This window comes from Leptinotarsa decemlineata, unplaced genomic scaffold (genome assembly GCF_025532065.1).
Source record: "Leptinotarsa decemlineata unplaced genomic scaffold, Ldec_3_MD MMD2_tig00078422_RagTag_RagTag, whole genome shotgun sequence".
Lineage (NCBI taxonomy): Eukaryota > Metazoa > Arthropoda > Insecta > Coleoptera > Chrysomelidae > Leptinotarsa > Leptinotarsa decemlineata.
In genome coordinates this window covers 16,976,834-16,990,294 of record NW_027412747.1, presented here as the reverse complement: position 1 = coordinate 16,990,294, position 13,461 = coordinate 16,976,834, and the positions used below count along the sequence as shown (strand labels likewise).

At 35.5% G+C, this 13,461-nt stretch overlaps 1 protein-coding gene across 1 annotated transcript; it reads left to right on the top strand.

Annotated features, from left to right (window-relative positions):
- The first annotated feature begins 1,773 nt into the window (after positions 1-1,773).
- On the top strand, positions 1,774-3,400 carry LOC141487329 (uncharacterized). Its single transcript, XM_074186267.1, has 3 exons — positions 1,774-2,289; positions 2,349-2,561; positions 2,620-3,400. Exons 1-3 carry the CDS (start codon positions 2,119-2,121, stop codon positions 3,265-3,267), a joined length of 1,032 nt encoding a protein of 343 aa, XP_074042368.1. The 5' UTR covers positions 1,774-2,118; the 3' UTR covers positions 3,268-3,400.
- The last annotated feature ends 10,061 nt before the right edge of the window (positions 3,401-13,461 follow it).

The following is a 13,461-nucleotide window of genomic DNA, read 5'->3' as shown; positions in this document are numbered from 1 at the left end:
CGGCGGCACATAAACGACATCAATCGAATCATAATTTTGATAATCCAACTCTTCCTCTAATAAAGCACTGAACTCTTGCGTCGTCAGTGGTATCTTCATTTCCCATTTCGAAAACTGATAAATAATTAATGATAATGAAATACCAAAATCTACATTCGAGTTATGACTCATTTCGACAATTTTTTACAAAAAATACGAGAAATCTTCCCTGCCAATACTGATTCGCACTGAACTAAACTCAATCAAGACTAATAGTCGACTGACCATCGTATCCTAATATTCCCAAACTTGTCAAAACTCTCATACTAGTGCATGAAAATGTTTACCATTATCGGCCAAAGGTGCGTATACGCAACCATCACAAATACATGCAAAAATGAACGACATCCGAAAATATTTACGTAAATGAAAATACACGTTATCATTGAGCATATTTTTCATTACTGTTCAGCATAAAATGAATTTATCATTTTATATTCAGTATCGAAAAAAATAGATTTTATTGTAGAATAACAAGAACGGTCAATTTACAACATTTTCAAGTAAATTTCAGAAATTGAAAAAATCATGTTTTGGATTGAATAAAAATATTTTTACTTTTTCTGGATTATTGTTATGAATATCCATCAGAATAAACATAAATAATATTGACCCAAACCACAAAAAAAATATGTGAATTTTATGAAGTTGTTGTGGATGCCTTTGAGAGTCGTCAGTTTTGTGAGGCGAGGTTTTACGACCTGTCAAGGGCATTTGATACGATACGACATGATTTCTTGCTATCAAAATTGGAAAGATATGGGGTTAGAGGCGTGGCTTTGAAGCTTTTTTCGTCATATTTGGAGGAACGAAAGTATTTTGTGAGTGTCTACGGTCGGAGATCTGCTGAGTACCCAGTTATGTTTGGTGTCCCACAGGGCTCCGTTTTAGGACCCTTACTATTTATTATATATTTCAATGATTTATGTATGAGAATTAACTCTGATTTGTCTTCCATTTTTTATGCAGATAACTCCACACTCGTTGTGAAAAATTTAAATAAAAGCAGTGCTTTACAGACCCTCAATTGTTCAGAACAGAATGCTACAGTTTGGTTTCGATGTAATTTCCTTTTCTTAAATGAAAGTAAAACGCAGCATCTCAGTTTGAACCATGCGGAAAAATCTGAGGATAGAGTTAAACTCTTGGGCCTTCATATAGACTCTCAACTGAATTTTTCATTTCACATTCAGGATCTAGCAAAACGTCTGGCCAAAGCTTCTTATGCGTTGCATCAATTGAAATATCAGCTGTCCTTTGATTATTTAAAAATAGCGTACTTTGCTATGTTCCACGGTATAATGACTTATCTGTTTAAAATCTGTTTTTCCGTTAATCAGCTGCCGCCCCCATACGAACGACAACTCTCAGTGAGAAACTTGTGCGAGCTAAGGACTAACGAGGTCTTACCTTTTAACGTGTGATTCCTAACCCGACTCATGCGACTCATGCCAATCAAATATTCATAGCACAAAAAAAGTCATTAGAATAATTTCTTCTAGTGAGTATGACGCTCATTGTAAGCCCCATTTAAAAAAATTTAACATCATGCCGTTGCCTAGTTGTTATATATTGGAGTGCCTCCTTTATGTTGGGAGCAAAATTTTGGCGAATGAGGTAACCTCAAACTGCCATGTACATAGGTACAGTACCAGAGGTGGTAGTGATCTGCGTCTTCCACTCTTCAGACTAACCAAATCTCATAATTCTTATTTGTATTTAGGTTTTAATAGTTATTTATGTATCAAGGGAATTAGGAGGGCCTTAATTACCGATGGCAAAGTTTGCGTTCCGAGGGCCTCTGGCCCGAGGGACAGCAATTGCCTGAGGTTATTAAGGCTCATTAATTCCCGTGGTACATAGATAATTTTATTTCTGACCGATTTCAATAAAATTTTGTTCATTTTTGAAACGGAAAAATGTACCAATTCATTACCTTTCCGGTATATTTGAATCAGGTACCGTTGATTATAGTAGAGTTTTCTTGTTGCTAGGTTGTTGCTATGTCACTTGTTTATAAACAGAACTTTGTTATCAAGCTGTGTTTGCGGTGAAATCGTGTTTTCTACCCCAAATATAATGGAGGATATTTTGAAAAAAGCTGAACAAGCAAGAGAATCATTAATTCCATCGAAAAGTGAAGCCGTATACCAAAAAGAATACAAGATATATCTGGACTGGCTGACACGGAAAAATGTTATGCCAAAAGATGTCACTGAAACTGTATTTCTGGCATATTTTCAAGAACTGGTAAGGAATTTTCTATGTTTTTCGGTAGATTTGGTAGTAATTGTGTTTATTCGTTTCAGTCAGAAACGTATAGTCCGAATTCTTTATGGACTAAATGGTCAATGCTAAAATCGATGGTGACTATACATGAGAAACGAGATATCACCAAGTTCAATGAACTACAGGCTTTTTTGAAACGGAAGAGTAAGACGAAAAAGTCTGCTGTTTTATCTCCTAAAGATGTTATCAGATTCCTAAAGGACGCTCCTAATGATATTCATTTATTGCATAAGGTAATTTTTTTCTTATTTTCCTTTTTGTGTGTATTTATTTCCTTTTTTTTTGTTATAGGTTGTTTTGATTATGGGTTATTTTGGAGGATGCAGAAGTAAGGAACTTTTGAATATGAAGATATCGGATATAGAGGACCGGGATTCCGTTATGGTAGTGAACGTACCGGAAAGTAAAACTGGTGTATCGAAGAAATTTACAGTTGTGGATGAAAAAGAGTTCTCCGCTCTGCCTTTATTAAGACTTTATATGTCTTTGCGTCCTAAAGGTATTGAACGATTTTTTTTGAGCTTCCGACAAAATAAATGTACATCTCAGCCAATTGGAAAAAACATGTTTGGGAAAATCCCCAGCAAAATCGCAATGTATTTAGGATTGCCAAACTCATCTTCCTATACGGGACATTGCCTTCGTCGCACTTCTGCTACTGCTCTAGCCAATGCAGGAGCAACTATGACTAACTTAAAAAGACACGGAGGTTGGAAAAGTTCCACGGTGGCGGAGGGGTATTTGGAGGATAGCATCGAATTGAGAAATAAAACGGCGCGTATGTTGTCTACTTTGTCATCAGAAGAGGCAGGTACCTCGACTGTAGTGAACAGGAGTTCCAGCCATACAAAAGAAGAAATTGTTTCCAGTGGCGGAAGTAATTTTCAGGGAACATTTCAAAATTGTACATTTATTATTTGTAATAACGTGAATAAATAAAATATGGTTCAGTTTTCATTTCTATTTATTTTTACTTGTGAAAGGTAGAGGGAATTATAAAGTCTATAATGTCCCAAGGGAGTTATGACCCTCTTTATTGATAGCGTAACTATGACGATATAAGTTTATAATATCCCGGTCAGAAATAAAATGTTTAACGCCCTTCCACAAAAACATAAAAATTTCATTACTTTAAAAACATTTAAAAATCAAATACGCAAATATTTAGTTTATCATTGTTTCTATTCTGTGCAAAAATGTTTGCTTCATGGAAGTGCATGTGTGTGTGAGTATTGATTTTTTATTTATTTTTTTTATATATATTTTTTTGTTTTCTTTTTATAGCATTTGTTTTGTTTTGTGTTTTAATGACAAATGTAGACATGTTTTATTGTATACACGAATAAATATATCTATCTATCTATCTATGTATAGAAAAATTGCGTTTACGCACCTTTGGCGGTTAATGGGTTAATCGTCTTCGTGTCTGTTACGGTTTAGAATATAGAAATGTTAGCAATAATAGCAATAAAAGAAACGGCCTGTATGAATTATTCCCTCTGAAAAATACCCTCTTGCGAAATTCAGAAATTTTCCCCCAAATTTAGATCTAAATTCTCCTTTTTTATGGAAATCTATAGAAAATCCGTTGAAGAAATACATCAAATATATTTCAAGGATTTTCGGAGGCGGATCGTCAGAATCCTACTTTGAGCGCACAATTAATTTTTCGAATTAAATTCTCAGATCGCATCCAAAACGCCCTGGCAAGTGCAATGAAAACAAATCATTTGGCGGAATATGCCACGACTGAAAGATTATTCAAATGCACCGACTTGCATAATTCCCGTTATTCATCAGTTGTCATAGAACACCATATAAACTTATATCCTCGACACCTTTGCGCAGTGTATTCGAAAAAAAAGGTATTCGACGAGGCGTTTCAGAAACTTTATATTCAAAAGTGCATCATCTGCTTTATGTGGGACGCTCTAGGCGATCCATCTATTCGTGTACATTTACAGTTGTAAAAAATCTAAGAATATCTCCAGTGCCACATGACAGGTCAGTAGCGTTAGTTTCAGAGATATTTCGCGTCTTGATGATTGCATTAACTGTCGAGGATCTAAGACTTCCTCAATAAACGTTTGAAACTCAAACAATTTACATACACATGTCCGTAAATTGTGCAATTAGATAACTTCTGAAAAATCATAATTAAATACAAACTGGGTTTCATTATGGATTCATTTTATTGTTCACTTTTTTTATAGGTCTGTCAAATTAGTTGTCATTTATCAAGTCTGTTTTGCCAAATCACTACTCAAAAACACGTGCCGATAATATATCGAAATGGGAGTTCTGTTTGGGCAACGTACCGCGCGCTTCGTCCATATTACGTAATATGGGAATAATCTTGTGTAGCGTCATATATGTTCCTCGTTTGTTTGAAATTGGTTGACAATTTTTCGTGGTGTCTTTCGTTAGTTCGGACTTCCACTGTCTAATATGATATAAATTGATTTGAAATCCCTGAAAGAATCTATAAAAAATTTAAAAAATTAGCTGAAAAATAACAATTATATTAAGAAAAAAACTGAAAAAATTACAATAATATAAAATACAAGCAACAACAATAAACTGAAAAAAATATAAAAAATTGAACTATTAACACGAGATAAAAATAAAAAATTATTAACAAGAAAAGAAAAAAAAATTTAATGATGTTTTTCGAATTTTTTTATTTTCATCTCGTGTTAATAGTTAAATTTTTTATTTTTTTGAGTTTTCTGGTTGTTGCTTGTATTTTATTACAATTGAAGGGGTTATATTTTTAGGGGTGATTAATTTTTTGTGATAGAAAGTTTTTGCCTTTCTACTACTCCATCTGATACAAAAAAAGCGATGAGAGAATCTTCCAAAGAAAGGAAAGAAGTGATCAATTTGAAACTCTATACATGAATGTGTAGATCATGCAAAAAAGTAACTTTCAGACACAAACTGAAAGAAAGTCCTCCTGAAACAGCTACTTTCATATAAACATTGAATTACACGAAAGAAAATAATTCTTTCGAAACAAATACTTCTATATGAACACTGAATTATACAGAAGATACTTTTCTCTACTCAGTTTGTATTTCAAACATTTGTTGTGGAATAAGAATCAGAATCATCCATTTTTTTGTATCAGATGGAGTAGTAGAAAGCCAAAAACTTTCTTTCCCAAAAAATTAATCACTCCTAAAAATATAACCCTTTCAAAGAATCAGATATCATTCACATGAGTTCTACTTTGAATGAATGGTAATAAATTGTACTCACATAGAACACTGTCACCCTCACTGGTATACACCAATGTTTCGCCTTAAGACACTTGCCCCAAGGCTCTTCAGTACCAAATTGGATAACATTATAGAAAATACACACACTTCATTCATGAATTACGATTTTTTAATGTCACGGAATAAGCTTGATCTGCTTATGTCATCGATGACATCGTAATGACATTTATTCACCTATTTGATTTAATCCCAGCCAAGAGGAATCTTATTTGAATTGAAGGGGTTATATTTTTAGGAGTGATTAATTTTTTGGGAAAGAAAGTTTTTGACTTTCTACTACTCCATCTGATACAAAAAAAGGGATGAGAGAATCTTCCAAAGAAAGGAAAGAAGTAATCAATTTGAAACTCTATACATGAATGTGTAGATCATGCAAAGAAGTAACTTTCAGACACAAACTGAAAGAAAGTCCTCCTGAAACAGCTACTTTCATATAAACATTGAATTACACGAAATTTTATTACATTGTAATTCTCAGTTTTTTTGCTTAATATAATTGGTTTTTTCAGCTAATCTTTTCAATTTTTTTACAGATTTTTTAGGGATTCCAAATCAATTTATATCATATTAGACAATGAAAGTTCGAACTAATGAAAATACATACATACATGTTCTTATTGGCTCCATCAGTGGCATGATGCGACAGTCCTATTCAATCAAGCCTACGGAAGGTAGAACTAAAACTTCCACTACTTCGTTAGCAGGAAGAGGAGATGCTACGTTGCATCGCCGACGAAGATGAGATACAGAATCTCTTAGATTTTGGATGGAAAAGTGACATATTCCGGTTGTATTTCACACCGCAGAACATGCATTCTTGTCATTCATCCTCTCGTTGAAATACATCAGGCTATCTCTCAGTTCGCTTGTCTACTCAGAGGATCCGGTGTCTTCGCGGCAAATCATAGATGAGGCCCCACCATCTTGTTTGTAACCCACCGAAAGGGCCTGTTGTGGAGGCCCCTGTCTCTATTCTAGGATCAGATTGTTGAGTCTATCGGAAAATTCTCACTGTAGTTCTATAGTCAGAATCGAAGGAAGATTAGATTTCCCTCTACCGAGACTCAGATATAAGATGACCATCCCTGCTTATTATAATCACATCTACTACTATTATTGTTATTTTTTTACCGTAGGGTAAGTTGAAAACTCCACCACAAGTATCGTCACGTTCTGAGGGTGGGAAATGAACTGTTCCGATAGATTTGGTACTTTGGTCTCGTTCCTGTGTTTCCGCAGGAGTGAAGTGATATCTACGGCTATTATGTGGGCCTTTCGCCATCCTACGCACTGTTTGTGATGGGTCAGTCTCCACAAGGGTCCTCAAATCCCCGTCCTGAATTACTGCAGGTCGACCACTTCGGAGCTCATCTTCAAAGCTTAAATCTTCGGAACGAAATTTCGCAAAAGTGTGTTGATTAACACTCTCATTGCCACATGAATGGTTAATTTTTCGGGCTGTTTCGGCACCGCTTCGGCAACGACATCATATTATAATAAGCAGAAAAGAGGCAAAACAAAAAAAAAACAGCATCAATGTATTGAGTGAAAAATTCTCTATCGATCAATGTATATTATTCAAATTGTATTCCAAACATTCGTTATAGAATTGAATCAGACATAATTTACAGGATTGCTACACAATACACTGGTAGACATCTGATGTTTCGCTGTAAGACACTTGTTTACAGCTCTTCAGTACCAAATATGGGTAATATTCATAAAATTCATTAAATTACGACTTTATGTCACGAATGAGTTCAATCTACTCATGTCACCGATGAGTGTAAGTAATGTCTTCCATTCGCTTATTTGATTAAATTCCAGCCATAGGAAGATTCCCACTTTCTTTCGTATAGAGATGGAGAAGTAGAAAGCCAAAGCCAAAACCTTTCCTTCCTAGAAAGCCAATTCAATTTTGCCCTCTTACGGTCGCGGACCATGCAGACACTCTAAACTCAAAAGCCCACGGCCTCCCTGTGGAACGGATGATTTGGGATGCAAACTCCAATGAAGATTCATCAGTTTTCGGGTCGATTTCACTACTCAACAGAAGTGGAGTAGAAACGGAACGACAAGCATACTTCTAGTAGCAAATTTGTTCTTCACCGACTTATTACTATTATTATTGTCCGTCTTTTGTGAGCAATTCAAGGCATTTTGTCGAACTACTAGGGGCAATTGAAGTCACACAGGAAGACCAACTAATTAGTTTCCACGTGGAAAGCCTTTACACCAACATTCCAGTCGAAGAAGCACTCCAAATCATATAGAGGAAGCTAGCCGAAGACGAGGACCTGAAGATTTACCTATAGAAGTAATTATGGAATTACTAGGATGCTGTGTACGAAACTGTCATTTCCAACTGAAGGACGGATTCTTTACACAAGATGAGGGACTGCCAATAGGATCGCCACATATATATATGAAGTGGTTTGAAACTCTGGCCATTGAAGAAGCCCACAAGAAACCTTGTGTCTGGTTGAGATACGTTGGCGACACCTTCATAACATGGAACCATGGGAATACTGAACTAGACGCCGTCCTGAAACACATCTATAGCGTAAGACCCACCATCACTTTTACAATGGGGAAGGAAGTCCACAACGAATTGCCATTCTTAGACGTATTGGTGAAGAGGACCGACACTAAGTGAGAGACATCTGTATACCGAAAATCCACTCACACGGGATAGTATCTGAACCACGAATCCAACCATCATCAATCGACTGAAAGAGGAATCATCAAGACTCTTGCGAAAGCCTCGCAAGGAAGAAAAGCCGTCACAACCAGTGCTTGCACTTTCCTACATCAGAGGATTATCGGAGAGTATGAGAAGAATTGGTTCCAAGTACAACATCAGAACCTGCTTCAGATCCAGTAACACTATCTGTAGCAGCCTCACGAAAACCAGGCTACCAAACGTGGACTGCGATTTCAAGAATTGCATTTACCGGATACCCTGTGAGTGCGGAAAATCCTATATTGGTGGCACTAAGAGGCCATTGAATGTTCGCATTGCCGAGCGCAAGAAACACACACAGCGACGGGAAACCAGCAAATGAGGAATAGCAGAGCATGTTTGGGCCCGACAATATAACATCGAGTGGTCCCAAGCTGAGATCATTCACAGAGATGAATATTGGTTTTCAAAGAAGCCGCATACATATTGTCCAACAACGTATTCAGCCAAGCTAGCGTAGAGATACGCAACATATGGAAACCCATCATCAAGCGAAAAATGGCGAAGATAAGCGGAGATAAGCGGAAATAAGTGAAAGCGCTCGAATGACACATAGTCATCTCTCGGAGGAATGAGTCCAGTCATGAGAAACTTCGTGAAGTAACTTGGCCTGAAATCTCTTAACTTTCCATTTTTATTTTTTCTTCAATTGTTCTATTTTCACTTGTATTTCATTTCACTATTATTTCATTTCAGGTTATTTGCTCAATATATTTGATATTTTAAGCTATTCATTTTTAATTTTTCTTTTTCAGTTCTTTCAGGGATTCCAAATCATTTTATGTAAAATCAGACAATAGAAATCAGTTTATAACTATTATTATTATCATTATTATTATTTCACTAGAAATAAATGTGTTTCCTCAACAAAACTCATTATTTTATCCGTTTCAGTACATTAGCTTAGTACGATTTAATGAAAATTTGTTGAAAAATTTTACTTTAATGTTATCTACATCTTCTTTGGCATGCTACGCCGTTAAAATTCGACAGGTGCCCAAAGCCGTACCCACCCGGTACTCAAATAAATCTAAGCGTGTTTGTGTACGCCATTAGATGTATAACCAGTCCTGCGTGGTACTAGACCCAAAGTTCTCCGGTCCTGAGCCGACGATAGTGTAGCTGGTGGGCCACTTTCACTAGATTCTAGGTTATCCACGTGTCGATGTCTTATCTTATTTTTAGTAGAGAATATTTTATTTTGATCCTCGTTCGCATGTCTTGCGTGAAAATGCGAGAAGAAAATTCGATGCGATTTCGATAAACGTTTTATTCTGCAGGGCGGAATGCCCGTGTACAGGGCAATCAGCAAACGGATGATCGGAGTCAGCTTTATTTTAACAGAAATCAATCAGGTCAACGAATTCACATCATCAAAATGATAAAGAAAGTCTATAATACACTGATGTAGTTGATATTGTTTCCATCTGTCGATCGAAGTAATACATATTTTAACGTACGCTTTTGAATAGTCCTAACATTCAAAAAATATACAGAGTGTTCCAAAATGTCATGTGAATATTCATGGAAGTGTTTATATTGATCATATTCTGAAACAAAAATCTGTTCATGAATCCATATCCTGAATAATAGAATATAATAATGGGTTAATGATCTGAAAAGGGGTTAATCTTTCAATATTTTCCTGAATTTCATTATATATCTCGAGTATTTTTAGAGTATCTAGGTCGCATTTGATAGATTTTATGGGGTTTTCTGGTAGTGACCCTTCCAACTCTAGGTTTTTTTACGTTATTGGCCATTTTTTCTAAAAAGCAAAAAAATGATCATTCTGATCATGAATTTGTTCCACACGAAAATTGACAGTTGAAAACAATATTTTTCGAATTGAACTGTCTTTTGAATTATCTGAAACAGTTTTTGAAAACGCTTTCTATTCACAGACCACTTTTTATTGTAGGTGATGAAGTGGAAGCGCATCAGATTCGTTTTCCTTCAAGACGGTATGCAGAACCTTCCTAAGTTGTATCTTCTTCAGCTTTTAGTGTCGCTGTTACCGTCAGTTTCTGTTTTTGCAGCTCTGCTATTATAGATCCATTATGTGAATGAATAAAAATATAATTATATACTAAATACTCATCAACCTGACTTTGCACTTTGTTACTCTCCACCTCCATCTCATTTCACCTGCCATATTTTTAAATTCAAATTTATTCACAATTAGGATAACTTTTCATCGTTTGAATAACCTAACCGTCACTAATCATGGACGAAATTGTAATCGCCCAAACTTAGAAATGAAATTATACTCATAAGTTTATAATGTTGAACGACATAAAAAAACTTCAACAACTCCTAATAGTTCAATACAGATTAATCTTTCTCTTGAAGACGATCACTTGGTGATCGAAACGCGTGTCGAGGTATTGAAATAACATTTTGGTGTTGACATAAAACATCAGTAATATTTATTACTTACACCAAAGGTTACATTTTTTTACACGGTCTATATTAGCTCTATATTATTGATATTATTGCTTGATGTATTCGCGGGCAGATGGCGCTGTACGTGACCTCTTTGATATATTGACATTGTTGCTTAAATTATTTGCGGGCAGATGGCGCTGTACGTAACATCTTTGATATATTTCGAAGTATTTGTATTTGTAATGTATTTTTTCATTTGGAAAAAATATTTTTTTCATTAACATGCACGCCTGCTGCCTTGGGCTTGGTAGCTGATTTCAAGGCTCAAGCTCAAGCTTCATTTCAACATTTCAAACTGTTCAAAACATATTTTAAGCAAAGGCACGAATGTTATAGAAAACTTTCCTCATAAGGAGCCTCTTTATTGAGAGAAACATTTAATATAAAAGATATTTTCTTTGATACTCTATAACAGGGGTCGGCAAGTAGTTTAAGGTGGGGTCCCGTAACTGTGGGAACATTTTTACCAGAAAAAACAACTGATAAAAATTAAGTGCTACCTATTTATTATTTTGGTTTCAAATCAAATTCTGAATTATAAAACACAAGACCTAAAATTATTGTGAGAAATTACACGGACGGTCTTGAGCCAGTTTTTTTATAGGTTGGTTTTCGAGAGAAACAGCACATTCGAAGTGTGTCTTCTAGGTGGGCGACCGTTAATCTCGAACGATATTTGTTTTTCAAAAAAATTAATCTTTGAGAAAGATGTTTCACATACATATGTCGAGCCAAACATAGTGGCCAAATTTGTAGCTAGTTTCATGCAATTTTCATATTTTTCTGGAACATGTTTGTTCCAAAATTCTTCAGTGGATACCGTTTTATATATTTGCAAAGACACATTTTCTTGCAAATCAACTACCTCTATTTGAAGTGATGCCTTTGGCAGCTACATCTCTCAATTCTCCTGCTACATCAACTTCAAATGACGATTTAAGAAACGGAGATAGCGTGCCATCTCTGCAAAGTCTTGGGATCTTGTAGCAAATTCGTTCTTAAGATCGGCCAGAAATTTTACAAACACTGCAATATCTACTTCAGAGTTCTTTTTATATTGAAGAATTGTTGGAATATGAAAAATTCTTGTCTTACAATATCTTTTTCGAAGATATCCTGCTTGCGACGAGAAGCAGACAAGTTTTGTATCAGATCACATATTGATTTTCCATTTCCTTGTCATTCTGTGTTGAGCGCATTTGAATATTTCAAATTATCTTTTTAAAACGCCACGACCAGCATATTACGCTTATTTGTGCTTTCTGTGCCCTCTGTATCCGTAAGGAGGTTACTTCTTCTTTTATCAGCCAGAAACTTTCAATAACTTGACCTTTACTTAGCCAACGAACATTTTGTCGTATTGCAGTAAGTCAGAATACGCTGTCAGAAAGAAACTCCTTGAAATGTCGGTGCTGAAGAGCAGAATGAGATCTCATAAAATTAATCAGCTTGACCAAGCTGTCCATCACTTCTATCAGTGTAGCACTAAATTTTCCATAAAGGCTGCCTGGTGAATTATGGACTGATATGATATTAGACCTGAGTTTTTATACCTGATTCTCTTTACTACACTTTTTTATTTGCCAAGCATTGCTGGGGCCCCGTCAGTTGAAAGCAACGACACCATTTTATCTTAACTAATGTTAGATTTAGTAATAAATTCATCAATGACCTTGAATAAATCTTCTCCTCGAGTGTTGCTACAACTCTTCCCTGAAAATCTGACACTCAATATCAAGAAATCCTACAAAAATAGACATTGTTCATCATCAACGATGTCACATGATTCGTCAAGTGCTATGGCGTAGCAAAGTACCTTTAATAGAAGTTGAAGAGTATTTTTATCATCAGCAGCAAACATTCCGGTTTTTCGTGTATTACTTCTCGCTGATGATGGAATACTTTGAAATGCAGTGACAACATCTTTTTTCCTTCTAAAACTGCCATGACTACTTCTAACATACATTTTTTCACCATTTCAGAATCTGTAGCGCTGCTTCTGTGGATTTTTCTTGCTCGCTTATGCGACGAACTAGTAATTTTGTGCTTTTTTTTGTGAGAACTGAGATTTTCTGAGTTTTTCTTCACGAGACTTACTGCCGAGAGAAAAGTTTTTGTGAAATTGCTGATGAGTTGTTTCGTAGTGTCGTTTCAAGTTACCACTCTTAACAATAGCGACAGTTTTATTGCATATAAGGCACAGTGGAACCGCTTGAGGCCTATTAGGCAACGTAAAACAATATTGTTCAGTACATTCTGCCAGAAACCTCCCATTTTCACTGTCCACTTCACGCTTTTTAGAACCCATATTAGCATAGGTACAAAAATATTATGAAAACGCGAAAAATGTCAAAACAAACGGACCGCGGTCCGCCTGTTGCCGACCGATGCCCTACAATTTACAAAAATCTATCAAAACCATGTAAAATGAAAAGGAATTTATAAAATATAAACTAAACATCAAAAACAATTGAAATGTATAATTTCATTATAACGATAATTGAAAATGGCTACCAATATCTATAATGGATATTTCCTCCCGTTTTTTATTGAATAGTTATGCATTGGTTTTGTATGTACCAGGTACTTTAGATGTCCCAATAATAATGTAAACTGCTGACGCTTGTGAGGAACTCCCGATATATCCACGTGTTAGGGAAA